Source organism: Thunnus albacares, chromosome 16, assembly GCF_914725855.1.
Source record: "Thunnus albacares chromosome 16, fThuAlb1.1, whole genome shotgun sequence".
Classification (NCBI taxonomy): Eukaryota; Metazoa; Chordata; class Actinopteri; order Scombriformes; family Scombridae; genus Thunnus; species Thunnus albacares.
In genome coordinates this window covers 7,490,341-7,506,019 of record NC_058121.1, presented here as the reverse complement: position 1 = coordinate 7,506,019, position 15,679 = coordinate 7,490,341, and the positions used below count along the sequence as shown (strand labels likewise).

General features: G+C 39.2%; 2 protein-coding genes across 8 annotated transcripts in view; one reads left to right on the top strand and one right to left on the bottom strand.

Annotated features, from left to right (window-relative positions):
* The window catches only part of aven (apoptosis, caspase activation inhibitor), a 37,085-nt gene extending 35,151 nt beyond the window's left edge, over window positions 1-1,934 (top strand). The window contains exon 6 of the mRNA XM_044377114.1: window positions 99-1,934. Within this exon, the coding sequence (XP_044233049.1) occupies window positions 99-244 (146 nt within the window). The 3' untranslated portion in view covers window positions 245-1,934. The remainder of the gene's footprint in view (window positions 1-98) is intronic.
* ryr3 (ryanodine receptor 3) overlaps window positions 1,841-15,679 on the bottom strand; it is a 120,767-nt gene continuing 106,928 nt past the window's right edge. For all 7 annotated transcript variants that reach the window (XM_044377105.1, XM_044377108.1, XM_044377107.1 and 4 more), the window contains 21 exons: window positions 15,037-15,117; window positions 14,832-14,920; window positions 14,571-14,699; window positions 14,353-14,457; window positions 13,758-13,839; window positions 12,255-13,540; window positions 12,065-12,117; window positions 11,815-11,977; window positions 11,573-11,659; window positions 10,506-10,706; window positions 10,251-10,381; window positions 9,696-9,738; window positions 9,334-9,461; window positions 8,782-8,842; window positions 8,376-8,522; window positions 6,416-6,550; window positions 4,947-5,103; window positions 4,660-4,724; window positions 3,978-4,078; window positions 3,818-3,869; window positions 1,841-2,901 (listed from right to left, as the gene is read on the bottom strand). In XM_044377105.1, the coding sequence (XP_044233040.1) occupies window positions 2,806-2,901; window positions 3,818-3,869; window positions 3,978-4,078; window positions 4,660-4,724; window positions 4,947-5,103; window positions 6,416-6,550; window positions 8,376-8,522; window positions 8,782-8,842; window positions 9,334-9,461; window positions 9,696-9,738; window positions 10,251-10,381; window positions 10,506-10,706; window positions 11,573-11,659; window positions 11,815-11,977; window positions 12,065-12,117; window positions 12,255-13,540; window positions 13,758-13,839; window positions 14,353-14,457; window positions 14,571-14,699; window positions 14,832-14,920; window positions 15,037-15,117 (3,392 nt within the window). In that variant the 3' untranslated portion in view covers window positions 1,841-2,805. The remainder of the gene's footprint in view (window positions 2,902-3,817; window positions 3,870-3,977; window positions 4,079-4,659; window positions 4,725-4,946; window positions 5,104-6,415; window positions 6,551-8,375; window positions 8,523-8,781; window positions 8,843-9,333; window positions 9,462-9,695; window positions 9,739-10,250; window positions 10,382-10,505; window positions 10,707-11,572; window positions 11,660-11,814; window positions 11,978-12,064; window positions 12,118-12,254; window positions 13,541-13,757; window positions 13,840-14,352; window positions 14,458-14,570; window positions 14,700-14,831; window positions 14,921-15,036; window positions 15,118-15,679) is intronic.

Here is a 15,679-nt window from a genome sequence, read left to right as displayed (position 1 = left end):
AAATTAAAAAGTTAGTCTTCAAATTGCTGTCCATTTTCAAACCTTATTATAACAGTAAGAGTCACAATCTTCCCTTCATGTGTTCTTTTAATCTGCAGCATGTGAGGAAGTGGTACCGGAGGTGATAAAAGAGAAGATGGAGGAGGTGAAAGACAAAGATGTCACGCCTCCCAAGTCTGCTTCAATCAAACAGGAAATGACAGAGGAGGACCTGGAGGACTGGCTAGATAGCATGATCTCCTGACCATCACCCATCAAGGACACAGAGTTGATTAAAAAACAAAAAAGAAGAGGTATACAAAGGAACCTGAACATTAAAATTTAAAGTTGTAATCCTTAAGATTTCAGTCCTGCTTGATTTGGCAACACCTTTGGTCACCCTGGTAACAGCGAGTGCAGTTTAATAGTACAGCAAACACTCCTTGAGCAGCTTCAGAAATACAACACCAGAGCAACTGGTGCATCAGTTTGCAGTGCAGCTTAACAAACTTGCATAAAAAAGATGCCAAAATTGCCTGTTGTTTTGATGAAGGAGTGTGATCAGTGATGTTTATGGAACTTGGCGCAAGCGCGTCATGCCAACAATGACGGTAAAGCACACCCTCTCGTGTAATATTGCTTAATTGTGTCCTTGGTAAGCTATGTTTAGGCAGGTCAAAGACAAACAGGCATAAATGCCCGACTAAGTACTGACATCTGCAGATATTTTTGTAAACAATCTGATATTGGTATCAGTAATTTTTGTCTGTTTGACTGCTGTATGTATGCAAATTATGTACAATAATTCATTGTGCAAACAGTGACTTGCATCTGACACATCTAGGTTGCCGAAGTGGTACTCGAAAAATTCGTCCAGGGTTGGCAGGTGTGGAGAAGACACACTGTGTTTTGCCAGTCGAGTGCTCTTACTGTGAAGCAGCAGCAGTACCAAATGTTCAGTTTGCATTAGCAGCAACTTAATACAGCTCTGATACAGTGTGTACAGGAGAGTCAACAGTAAACAGTAAGGCTGGTGTCTAGGAGATAAAATTAGAAACGTATGGCTTGATAACATACATGCATTGTTTCCTGTGAATAGCTTGTGCGTAGTAAGGCATTTTGAAACCGGCGTGGGAATGGTGGACTCTGCCACCAACAATAAAAACTACTACACAGAGAGGTAATTACAGAATGGAAATACATTGAGTCGCTTTTGTCACTGAAAAAAATGCCGTCCATAAATAGTATCCACTACGGGGACTATAAGGATTATAACTTTAATGTCTTCATTGGGTTTAATCTGATTTAAATCCTCTGCGCTTCAACTTTTGTCCTCCAAACAGAACTTGAGTTGAAATGTCTCATAAAGACATTAAGCTTGAAAACCAATTTTTCAAGTTTAAATACTTGGCGGACACTCAAAGGACTTTAGATTGATGGACTTTCTTTCACTTTGGCCCGCTATTCTTTGCTTATTAAAAAGTGGTGGTCAAGCTATGTTTTTTGTCTAGTTTCTTCAGCTGAATGAGGGACAGTATGTTCGAAGGTGTAGAGATGGGACAGAATGTCTCGGACATCTGTGAGAATATGTCAAAATGTTCCCGCTGTACATGTTTCAGAGAAAGAATGCTCTGTTCCTTGTGAGATGGTGAAGGTTACACACCGCGGGAGTGTCGCCGTTAGACGGATCCCAGCTGCTAAAGGGACGGACAAAAAGTGAAACAGCGCTCGGGTGACACGTTTGGTTTATTGCGTCAATTACTTTATTCATTTCCTCCCCCTCATCAAAAGAAATGCGGTTTACCAAAGCTACTACATACATACAAATGGCCATACAATAGCTGTTATCCATTTTGTTGTCAATAAATCCTTGAACCAAGCTGTGTTTTTTTTTTTCTTTTCCTCTGCTTTGTGGGGTTCTTCTACTGTGGAAAGAAGTGCAGGCGGGCAGGACACCACAGCTTGGGAATAAAACCAAACTAAGCAACATTTACACAAGGATCATCTAGATTTTATACAACAAATGTTTTCTCTTTTTCACTTAAAAGCCACAAAACTAGCTCGAGCTAAATCTGCTTGTAACTAATCCAGAACTAGAGCACTGCTTGTGTCAGGAGGGACAAAAAATTAGTTATCTTGCATAGTTTCTTATAAGGCACGTTGGCACTTGATAAACACTTAAAGCGAGTCATCTCTGGTCCTGGAAGAACCATCTTCTGTTAACAACTCATGTCATCTGACAGATTTCAACCAGCTTTGAAAGGCAGATCAGGTCTCACTCATTATATTCGAGTTAACTGGATTGGTAGTGATCAATACTAGCAGCACACATCCATTCAGTTGGTTTGGTAATAAGTGACGCTAACATCCTGGCGTTCATCTAGAAATTGTGCATATTCAGACATTAAGCTGTCACGCTGTAACCCTTCACACATATCAAATGTCTACACACAACAAATTGTGCAACAGGTTGGGGTTAAGCAAGTGAAAAGGCAATGTGAATCAGAATCAAAAGAAGAATTTTCACAAAAGAGGCGTCGTGGCAAGTGACTATTTTCAGTAAGAGGGAAGAGGACTTGGACGCACAAACCTGAAATGTCCAATCATCTGTTGTTAGTCTTAAAATCATTTTCTTCAGATTACGTTTTGTGTGTATTTGAATTCAAAATGAATGATTTTTTTTTTCTTTACATTTTTTTTTCAACACCATGGCAGCAGAGAAAGTCCAGCGAGTGTTCAGGTTCTGTTATCAGGGTGAAGTCAAGTTCAGAGTCTCTTTCATAATAGAAGGAGAGTAGAGAGAGGAGCTAAGCAGGGCTGCCTTCTCTAGCCCAACTGGTCCTCATACTGTTTACGGAAGCAGTCTCCAGTAGGGAAGAAGTCCCAGCATCTCTCCTGGTACATCTTCCACACAAATGACTCCTGGAGAGGTAGGGGAAAAAAATGGCAGTTGTAGATCAGTTGATGAAGCTTTAGCAGTGTTACACATATGTTTTTATTATGACTACTAAAAATTTTGACAATGACATTAAAGGAATTCTATTCTATTGAAACGGTGACGGGGCTGTGAGTGAATTGTGGCGCAGACGGATGCTGTGGACATAAATGGTTACACTGAATGACACTTAGGGGTTCAGAAACCGGAGACCAGGGTCCTATTACATTAAACTGATTTGTGAGGACTGTTTCCATGCAGATCACAAATGGTGACAGCATTATCACTTCATTTGATTAGTCAAATGTGTTTAAATGAGCAAGAAGAAATTATCTTATATTGCAAATTGCAGCTTGCATGTTGCCAATTTGGTGAAATGGGCCACAGGATTTAAAAAAGGCTAAAGGACATAGAATACTGTGTAATACTGTAAGAACCCGAGATGCTGCTGTAAATTAAGACATCATAAGTACATTTTATTGATTATTTAGATCAAGACCCAAAATGATTGTATTTCTGCAAAAACTAAGATCTGTTTTAAGATCAAAGAAGTGGAGCTGTGAAGCTACAAAAAGCTTTTCTTGCATTTCCTGTGTCTGCTATTTGTGTCATAAGGACCAGTGCCTGAACATCAAATAAACTTGAATCTCAGGTGCAGGACAATAACAAGTTAATATCAAAAAAGTGAAAGTAAACCCACGCATTGTTTCTTCCTCTTGCAAAGCTGTACTTATGCAACATGAAGTGGGTTGAAATGTTGCACAAGTAAAACCTACTGAACCAAGAGTCAGAAACATCACTTCCTTTGCTGTCTTGAGAATGTCACATTTTGTACTGTAAGATACTGCAGAGCATTTATCATCTCATGTCAGAGAAAAGAGCTCTGAAATTCTTGTCACATACCTGACCCGTGTGTTCAGTCTCATCTTTGTTAATCAGGTACATCAGGAAGAACCTGTACAGTGAAGGACATTAATATTGTTCACAAACATAAATGCTGGAAATTAGAAATACCTCAACTAACTGAGTTTGATCATTTTCTGTGTCTTGTTGCTGCACTCACAGGTAGTTAGCTAGGTTGTGCTCTTGTAAGGTGTGGGTTTCAAACCCGTGAGGTGTCCGGTCAAAATAGTCGTTCCCAATGCCACAGATGAAGCATTTGGTCTGAAAAAGGAATGAGAAGGGATTAGGACTGCAACTCATAATGATTTTCATTATTGATTAATTGATTTATTTATTTATTGAATGGGACAGTGTGCAGTTTGAAACATTAAAGATGCACTGCACTAGAGTTAGCTTGAAGCTAATTTGCATCTGTAGTCCCTGACAAAAAACATACAACAGCACAACAACAAACAGTAAAAAGCAAAAAACAAACAAAAAAAAAAAACACACCATATAAACCCACAATGTCAATTAGAAATAATGTAAACTAAACTCAGCTGTGTGACTCAATGGTCAAATGCCTTGTTCAAACGTCTAAAACTCAAAGATATTCAATTTATTATCATAGAGGACCAAGAAAACTAGCAAATATTTACATTTGATATGCTGCAACTTAACTAGTTTTGGCAAATTGCTGCATGTTAACATTTTTTGATCCACTAATAGTTTAACATCTAGAAGGGATATCGAAATTTTGAAACAGAGCTTTACTGAACTATGTCAACTGACACAACAATCATTTATTTTGTATTTGCATTTTTTTGTGGCTGTAATATTTCTCCTTATACAGAAAGTCTTACCTCCATGTCCTCCTTCACCTGCTCCTGCTGGTCTCTCAGCTCACCAAAGGCATCAATAATCAAACCTGAATGAGGGTGCAAAAGTCTGTCAGAGTAGCACTAAACAAAACACATCTTATAACACAACTATCAAGCTGTTATCGAATACAGAAGGAATGAAAAAAGGAAACAGTTGTGCACCTGGCAATCAATAGAGATCAAATTTTTCTGTTGTGTTTTTGTTTTTTTAAGGTAGCACATTGACAAATATGATCTGTGTTATAGACCACACAAGTAAGATTGTGTACCCTGAATGATGGCCAGCAAGATGACAATGACAAAGAAGAAGAAGGTAATGTCAAAGAGGATGCGGTAGAGTTCATAGGGGTCTCCAGCTGGGTCCTCCAACTCGTCTCCAATACCACCTCCAGCTCTCACACCCACATACATGTGAAACAAATAGCACTGTCAAGAGAAAAAAGGGAAGAATAAGTTAAAAGATTCAGTCATTCCACATGTATTTAAGGTGAACTGATGAGTAGAGCAGCTGTATTTTATTCTGTGGTAGATAGAAACGAAAAATGTTGTGGTCTAAATTCAGTCCATGATGCTGCTGAGAGTTCAGTGTCATTTATTGTTAGCAAAGGATTTGAAGCATAAAGCCTTGAAGGTATACTATGCAGGATTTGTCAGTTGGCCCCTCCTTCCGGATCAACTAGTGAGAGAGAGCAGCAGTGGTTGAGCAAGCTAGATAGTGAATGAAGACAGGGAGTGGCGCTGGCGAGAACAAAGCCGTGAATCAGATAAATAAAACATTATTTTCTGATTGTTTCATGGCAGTTACATTCTAAAGCACAAATAAACACGCCCACACCTCTGCACAACCCTGCGGGAAGCTGCCTCATTGCTTCATCCTGTCTGCATGGCCTCTCTGCTCTGTGTGTGTGTAGTTCAGCCCCACCCTCAGTCAAGCAGACACATAGACCTGCAGCTCTTTATACATCCATGACAGAGAGCAGAGCGGAGCAGAGGAGAGAGATGGAGACAGCGATGTAACCTGGTCCCTACACTACGAGTCCCGACCTCACACCCTGTGCACTGTTATTAGCTAGGCGCTACACACCCACAGTCCATGGGTTGACACCCAGAAGTGTCCTGAACAAAGCAAAATAATAAGAAAATACAGGCAGAGGGCAAAGTGTCTGCAAATAAATACACCACCACACACTAGTGGGTCCTAAGTGATTATTGAGAGGGATTATTTTTGTCTGAGTCTATACATTGTTTTTTAGAAAAATCCTGCATAGTATACCTTTTAAGAGGTGTAGGATGTCTCATAAAAAATGACTATACTCTGACAAGTGTATGAACTCCCGGGACTCGGTAAGCAGTCATTCTGAAGGAGGGCAAAGTAAAGTTAATAAACTATTTATGCAGTGTCTCCTCTTCAGAGGCAGAAAATATTTTGAAAAGGAATAACTTTCAAAACCTTAACCAAGGCACAACTTTAACAAATGAAAAATATCAAAGGTTACTAATGAAAAATACTTTCTAATCAGCCCATTAGTCACCTCCTGCATTTATAGTCTGATGAAGGCCAGAAGGCTAAAATGTTCAAGTAAACCATAAAGGAGGAAGCCAAAGTAATCCTTTTCATCTCCAAACATTTGCCCTTGGAGAGGGCTGCAGCCTCTTTTTTACTTCCACAAAAGGAAGACATTTTCAATTTCTACTCATTTTTCATGAATGAAAAGATATCAGGGGTGGCCAGACGTACTGTCATCATATCGTCACACTTCATGTCGGGCTCATCTTCATCCTCGCTCTTATTGTAGAACCTCCTGAAGAAGTTGAAGGCCACCACGGTGTACAAGTAGACGACTACCGCCAGCAGACCCACAGTCAGTACAAGCTACAAGGACAGAAAAAATTCATTAAGATGTGGTATGTGCTCTGAAACCTTTTGTTTGACCTTTATTCATTCCCAATGACAATTTGCGCTGAGAATATCTGGTTCAACAGCCTCCTTGGTAGCACAAATGGTAAATGGACTGCACTTAGATGGCACCTTTCTCCTCTTCCGACCACTCAAAGCGCTTTACGCTGCATGCCAACATTCACCCATTCACACACACATTCATACGCTGATGGCAGGGGTGCCAACCTGCTCATCAGGAGGAGAGTTTAATGCATTCTCTCTCACACACACACACAGGGAAGGTGGAGCACAAAGGAACTGCAATATTTTCAAGGCTTCCATGTTGTAGCTGTATTGAGGATTTTAGGAGCAGCTTTCATCAGTATTCAATGACTTTTGAGACCTTCAGGAAATCAAATTCAAGCGGTTTTTATGCTCCGTCAAAATATGCATACTCCCTATTACATGTACTGTCAGACATCTAATAGAAAGATAATAGTCTTAACCTGTGGTTCCCAACCTGTTTTGTCTGATGTGCCCCTGCAGGCCTGTCAGAAGAACTAAAGTACCACTTCTTATAGCACTGGTCATGTTCCATATGTGTTCATTTGAATCCATTTAAAATGGATGTAATTTAACACTTGATTAATAAAAGCAGATATTCATTCAATGTTTTTTTCAGATAATTGAACTGTCAGTGTTTAGGTCCAGTTGATCAAGCCTGCATTCGTACTACTCACTACCTTAAAGTAGCAGAAGCCGAATGTTTCAACCATTTATCATTCACTTTTAGCAAAATATTTCAATAATTTATCCATCAGATTTATCATCATTTATCTGATACTTGTAGCCATTTCAATCATTTATCCATTACTCTAGCCTTTTCACCTGTTATCCAACCCTGTTAGCTAACAATTTCAACCATTTCTTCATTACTTTTAGCTACATATTTCAAATGTTATGTTACTTTAAACTATCTATTTAACTGTTGATCCATTTCTTTTATCTGTTTCATTGATTACAATTTACCTTCGTTCATTACTTTTCTCTATCTATTTCAGGCATTTATACAAAACTCATCGCTAACTATTGAGAGAAAAAATCCAAATCATTTCTTATGCTTCTCTATAACTGAAAGTTATTGCACTCAATTATATTGCACTTTTTTTTTAAACATAGAATAAGTTTTCTTCACAGTTTCACACAACAGCCCATTAAAGTAAGAAAAGTGTGCACAAGCCTGACTCCCAAAAGGTCAGGAGAAATGATTGGTGAAACAAGAATAAAACTGAAAATCCAGCCACCTTAAGTTTTTATGTCTATTTATTTATCCATTAATTTGTTTCTCATGACTGCTTATAGTTATCCTGTGACCTGGATGACTGATAATCTTCGTATCCATCCTTTCTTCCACAAATTAATTCCTTGATTTGATTATGTTGGTGTTCAGAATGAATCACAATGCTTGTTGTTTTGTCCCTATTATCTTTCACTGACCACGTGTAGATTCAGATTATTTGCAGAAACAAGTATCTCAATGTTAGATGAGAGTTAAAAAAAAAAAAAAAAAAAAAAATCAGTCTATCCAGACAGTTGCACATTTCCCCCACACTTCAACCAAGTGTTCTTCAACTACTTCAACCCAATTCAAAACTCGTCATCATATTCTTTGACTTAAGCGTTTTCTAGGTCATTGCAGAAACCGTGACAGAAAAAATGAAATTAGAAAGCTGCTTTGACAGTTGACAGCCATAAAATGTGGAGTGTGGAGTAACTGTTGCTCTGTACTCTGGCTCTCTCTAGTGGTAAAAGTGCTTGCCTGCTTTCCGTTGTGAGTGACAGAAGACAAGATGGTGCGAAGGGTCTTGAAGCCCATGGCGATGTCCAGCAGATGGGCAGCAAAGAAGAAGTTGTTGAAATGTCCAAAAATGGACATAACAGTGTACCAGATCAGATACAGGAAGTACTGCAAGAAAAGAAAGACCATTCAATATTGACAAATAATGGTTTTAATATAAAAACCCATCAGTTTGGATATTTCTAGTATCAGAGCAGTGTTCATAGGAATAAACTTAAGAGTAAACATAAATACTTCACTCCACATGCAGAAAGAGCAACCACAAATCAAACCTCTTTATAGCTTCTTTTGTTTTTTCACTTTATCTAAGAACACTGATTGTTCCACTGCCCTCAAACTGCTTTTATTCCACATGAACTAAACTTACATTGTCAGTCAAAACAACTCCCATTTTCCAGATGTGGTACTTTGTATCAATGGAGCTCAGCCTGTCAATGAGAAAACAAAAGTGTTATTTCAATCATTCTATCCATGTCATAATAATTACATGTAAAATGTGGAAATATTGGATTGTGTGTGTTTAAACTCATGGATTGACTTGAATCCATTCAATAACACCGGTTTTTAACCTGCTTAGGACAGGTAATGCTCACACTTTCAGGCCTGAGTCAAGCCCTAAATTAAAAGGCCTTCAAGAACAATTTTGACACTTGATGGTGGCTATTATATATATTCAGTGGTTGTAAACAGGAGTGTTAAGCAATTACTTAGCTTGATGCTGAAATGTGTTGCCTTGAACATTAATTTTCCAGCCACTAGAGTCTAAAATCCCTTCCCGACTGCAAATGTGTGAACAGGTCCGCCTGCAGTATGCAGACACCTGATGTAACAGAATCACGTCCACATCCACTGTCCGTGTCTATATTGGAGTATATCCAGCTCACGAAGAGGAGCAAGAAAACAAGGGTTGAGTTCTCACCAGGAGAGCAGAGAGGCTTCCCTCTCTTCAGTCTCCACTGTGGGGTCAAAGTCCAGAGCGTTCTTATCCAGGCCTAAGAGCTCAGCGATGCGTTCAGCTCCGTACAGGTCACCGTATTTGTTGATCACCTACATGTACAGACATCAGCTCTGTCACTTAATATCAAACTGTGAGAAAGAAGTCTGCAGTATGTTGTGGAGAAACTGTAGCGACAGAGAATATATTTATATTTAAATAATTTAAAAGTGGATTCGATGAGGGGGATTCACAGGCATATTACACGATCAACGTAAATAACTAAACAATGGAAAACTAAATTATAAATGACAGCAATGTTCTCAAATGGTTTCCCTAACTCTCACCTTGCGCTTGATGAACTTGTCCCAATAGTTGCTGGGGAAAGATCTGCAATGGAAAGTGAAGAATAGAGACTAAGTTCAGTTGTTGTGATAAATTTAGATTGATAAAATGCATCTAATGAAGAAACTGTAATAATGTTTCCATAAAATCTGATATCATCTGTTGCAAAACCAGAAATGCTTTTGATCTCATTAAAATCCAAGTGTAAGTGTAATATGTCTCCCATTCAACATACATCAATAGTAGCTACTAGGGCTCAAGATATGGCCTTTCAACTCTTGTTTTAAAAATATTTGTAAATATATTTAAAAAACAATTAAAATTATCAACTGAATATTACAATTGCTGATTAAGTCTCCTAATAGATAAACTGGCTCATTTCAGTCAAAGGAAATAAATATTACTAGAAAAAGTGATATGTGTGATAATCTGTGCAAAGAGAAGTTTGATGCATAATAAAGACAGGTTGTAAAATCCAGATAAATCAGATTTAGACAAGTTTGAGATCCATGTTAATGCCATGATGATGCCAGGTGTGAACAAGGTCAGTGACTCACGGGGTGTTGATGACGAGTCGATCCCACTGGCCTTTGATGTCATCATCAGACGGCTGCTCAGTGATGTAAAGACCATCAAATTCAAGCTTCCTGGCAATCTCTTTCTCCCTCTTGAACACCACCAAAGGAACCTAAAGGCAAAACATTCAGATGAGTGAAACTGCAACTCCAAAACAACACATAGCAGTGTTATAATCTGCAAAGACATGATTCTCAGCTCTGTTGAAGCAGTACTAGTGTGGTGAATATCCCTACCTTCAGACAGTAGTACCCAACCAAACAGACGAGGGAGATGACGGTGTGGAATATAGCCAGGAAGCGCAGGGTTGGTAACATGTAGCCGGTGCTTTCTTGGAGCACAAACTCATCCATGTCAAAGAGTGTGTTCTCCTCACTCTCTTCCTCGCCACCCCAGCCGTTTTCATCATCTGTTTCATCATCACTTTCACCAGTAACCTAAAGAGCAAAGAGTATGTACCATGTAAACAATAAATTATCTGAGCTAACTGGAGTATATTTTTTCACATTACACTTCTTACAATTGTTTTTAGTTCTAATCTTTGTCTTTCAGTTTACATAAAATGCTTACTTTGGATTGTTAGTGGTCATGACCTTTAAATCAAGGTGTTCAGTGATTTTTATGATATTTCTGGATAACATGAGATTTAGTATTCTCCTCTGTCACAGCACAGCAATAAACAGAAAATACCCATTTCATGAAGCTAAATCAGATATCTGATAAGCTTTAGCTGAACTTTTGCATGCATTTTTGCATGGAATGAAGGTTGTTGGCATTGAATGTCTGGTCACATTAGTAGTATTGTTTGAGTTGTGACATATAATTTGATCAGATGGTACCTGATTTAAATCAAAACTTTGTTCTTGTAGGGCTTTTTGTGTTAAGACACATTTAATAGTAACACATGAAGTTTGGCTTCTTTAGTTAAATGAAAAAATGGTTTTGTACAAACACAATTATATTCCTGAAATTGTACCTCTGCTGACACCTAGCCCTAGTTCATATAGTGGGCTGTTGGTTAGCTAATACTACATAGCATCTATTGAAAGGAAGAAGAAGAACCAAGAACCCTACCATGTACTTTTTAGCAGAAAATCCAGATATAAAAAAAATATATAATTCAAAAAATACTAAACCATCCATTAAATGGTGCTACTGATGTCTGAAGAAGGACCAGAGGCTAAATGCCAAACTGTCTAAAGTACCTCTGAATCCTTTGTAATGCTAGTATGATGATACAAGCTGATCAGACAATCATGTTATGAAAAGAAGGACTGAGTTTTAGCTTTGGTTACTGTGTTACCTTGTAGAAAAGTAGAATGAAGTTGATGGCAAAACACACAAACAGAGCCAGGAAACGCAGATTGTAGAAGTTACGAGCCAGATAGTTCTGTAAGGAAAAAGGTTTTATTAAGAGTGAGATCAACTGCTGACTGCTTTAAAAAATATATCTCTGTGTTTGAACGAGAAATGAGTGCCAAAACAAATACTGAAAAATTTTAATGAAACTTTTTATAAGACGGAATATGTTGTGCCAGGACTCACCAGCATCTTGTTCATCCACACATCCAGAGCAGCAAAGATATTTGACATGAGGGCAGGCGCCTCCTCTTTAGGCTGATTCGATCTTGCTTTGGGCTTCTCCTCAGCCACTGGCTCCTTAGCATTCTCCTCTTTTGGTTTGTCCTCCTTCTCCTGGTTCTCTGTGCTGTATTAGTCATATTTGTTATTACTTTACAGTTCTTTTTGTCTTATATTATGATAATTACTTTTCCTATCTCTCAATATTACTCACTCTGCTTTCTCTGGTTCACTTTCAGGGGTTTCGACAGGCTTGGCAGCAGCACTCTGCATCAATGTGAAAAGAATACTAATGAGCTGAGGAGGACTGAATGGAGGTGATAATAAAAAGCAGATATCTACAGGATTTCAATACAATTCATTAGAGAGATGTAAACAGTTTTTTGAAACCTGTGACCACAAACCTTTTTCTGATCCGTAGTGGAGGTCTCTGCACTCAGCTCAGACACATCACCCAGGCCTGGCTCCACATGTTTTCCAGTTTCCTTCTTAGGCACCGTCAGCATCTCCATCATTATGTCAACCTCTCCTATGTCCCCTGGTGGTGCCATGGCTATGTCTAAGCTTCCTGATGACTCTATGGCCTCCACTTTCTCTCCTTCAATCACATCTCCGTGGATGCCAAACTGGGTTGGGTCAGGCATGTTTCCAAGGATATCTGTCACTTTTATGTTCTTGGCTCCCTCAACAAGGCCACCGCCAAACATGGACGACCAAATGACATGGAAGAAACCAAAGATGAGGCCATAGATTCCCTTAAAGAAGCCGGTGAAGAGCATCCAGAAGAAGGAGAAGAAGCCTGTAAAAATCTCCTTGATGCTCAGGTTCTTGATTTTCTTGAGCTGCTTGCGAACGTTCTTAAGAGAAACAATATGGCGGACATGTCTGAGTTTCTTCTTGACAGAGCGGCATGCAGTGGTGAAGGCTGAGGCAGACTCCAAGGCAGCTTCTTCCTCTGCAGCAAGTTCTTCCAGGATATTGTATCCATCCTCCTCTTCTTCCTCCTCAGGTTGTTCAACTATGTCTGGCTCAGAGATCTGTGAAGCCAGCTGCATCTCAAAGATAGTGTCCTCACAGAAATTAACAAACATTTCCATCTTCTCACTCTCGCCACCCTCGTTGACCACATCAAAGATGAACTGACGCTTTGACTCTTTGACTTGCGGCTTCTCCCACTGCTCCCGGCTGGACTCACTGATTTCAAAGTAAACCCTCTCGATGCGCTTTGCGCTGCCCATGATTTCAATACGCCCCAGATATGGCTCGAAGTAGCAAAGCAAGCTTTCTGCCAGATCTAAGAAGGTGGTAAGTCGGGAGTCGCGCGGCATGTGTTCAGAAAGGTTGGTCAGCAGCACTGCCACATTGAAGCCAATATCTTTGGCCGGCTCGTGGAATCGCTCTACAAACTCCTTGTAATTGAACATGTCATTCTCATCGGTCTCCGCACAGGAGAGCAGGAACTCGATCTCTGACTGGCTGTACTGCTTCTGGCTCTCCATGGACTTCTGGAACTCCTTCTTTGAAATAATTCCCTTACAGTCGGGGTCATACTCCCTGAAGTTGTCAGAGGTCGTCAGGTCCTTCAGCTTGAGGAACATATCGAAGAACTTGAGTATCATCTCAACATTGCTAGAAGACTCCACTAGAGTGTCAACCATCTGCTTTCCAATTGTCCCATTCACCACATTACCTGGGCAGGGAACACATTCATTTGAGTGATTATACACAAACACTATGCATTATGTACTTCACAACTTGTACTTAAAATAATCCAGACATTTACTAGAACTGTCTCAACATTTGTGTTTTAGTCTGAACTTTTAGAGCAACAAATATACTAAAACCTTCAGCCATCAATGATCATTATTGTCTTTCGTCTTTTTTTAAATTCAGCTTCAGGCTCTTACCCTCTAGCAGAGACAGCAACATGACAACCATGTCCTTCTGTAAATCCATCAACTCCTTCAACAGCTCAATCTGACTGGCGTCCTACAAGGAGATCAGAGCCTTTTTCTTAAAAGCTTTGCTCTGGAGGAGTTTTCCCAAAGCAAGAACAGTTGTTAACATTCCAAACATCCTCCCCAAAGTACAACACTACAAGATTACACCATAGAAGAGTGAAACAAAAAAAAAAAAAAAAGTATATCCATGGTCAAACTTGTTAACATCTTTTTTTTTTTTTTACAATCTAACTAGTCACACATAAACAACATAGGCTCTTTACAAGACTGCAACTCCACACATGTAACCTGAAACAATCAGCTCAATATTAGTTTTTGTTTTAATGTGTTTCCTAATGTTCTATGCTTTCTTTAATGTGTACAACTGCACAGCTGCATATTTCCTGTTACAACATACTATGTTAAAGCCACAGTGGGTTACTTATTAATGTACTTCATGACATGAGATGGTGGTGTGTTAAGTTATTTGACTGACCCTTTCATTTTTTATTTGTTACAAGACAAGGCCTTATACGCAGAAGAGATGAACGGTTTATTGTACCTGAGATAGCTTCATCTGCATGTTGGCAAATACATGCAAGAAGCCAACAACTGCATCCCATAGTCTGCTGTGAGCCAGACTCTGCTGGTTTCCAATACATGGGCCCTGGAGGAGATGATGCGAGAGGGTAAAAAACACATCATAAATTATTCGATTAAAGTAATCAGTGTCTCTTTACTGTGGATTTAATATTGTTGACTGAGGGCTCAGTGTCTTACCTGAATATACTCAGTCAGTGAGTTGAATATCTGCTTGGCTACAGATAAAGCTTTGGAGAAGTTAACCCTTCCGGTCTCATCAATGATTTCTTTGCCAGAGTAGTACCAGTAGAAGTCACTGATAGATTCCTGAAGAGGAGGATGACATTAGTAAACTGTTGAAAATAACAATGACCACAAACAACGTCAATAATGACGGTGATGATAAAGATGGTGGTGGTGGCGGCAGTTTATGTGGCTTTACATTTGTGTTTCACACACCTGAAGACGGAGCAGATAGTCGACAGTGCTGATAATGATGTTGACTGTGGTTGTGTTTCCAGTTTGGGTTCTCAGGAAATTCTGGAAATCTGACAGAAAGAAATGTTTTGTCATCCTCGTTGTCAGTATTTTTGAATTCTTCTTTGGTTGTCTCTTAGAGCAGTGCACAAACAATGTAAAGACTTTGAAACACAGAATGACTCACCTCCATTGTGCCCCTCGCACAGTAGTTGCAAAAACCTGAACAGATCTTTAGTAAACTCATCATTCTGTAGCACCTTAGAACCTTGTGAGAGAAGAGACTTTGGTGAATTCAGCTGCGACATCACACAGATGTAAATTAAACATCTTTATTTATTCCACATGTGGAAGTCTAATAATATGAGAAACTCCCCTCAGAAGCAATTCATGAGGCAAGCAGGAAAGGTTTCATGTTCAAAACATTCTTGAAGTCCAGGGCCTTTAGATGTCAGGTTCAAAACTGAATCCAAAGCGTGTTTTGTAAAAATGCTTTTATATTAACAACAGTGAAACACTAGGACATTTCCATAAGCTGGAGGAAGCCTGATAACTTTCACATGCAGGCCAGGATTGGGCCTGATGAAGGGTATCATTTCCGAAAAGAGTAGGGGGACATACAAGGTTACAATAATTCAGTTTAAAATCAACCAGATAATCCAGTCAACAGAGCTATACAAAATGAGTAAAATACATTTCTGTGAGCAGATAAAAACATGTGAAAGTTAGACATCTATAAAGAAAACCAGCTTTGTGAAATAGGCCCCAAATCCAAAGCAAGACAAAGCTTTGATTAGGCTGTGAAAGAGTCCACAAACCTTTAGTCAAAC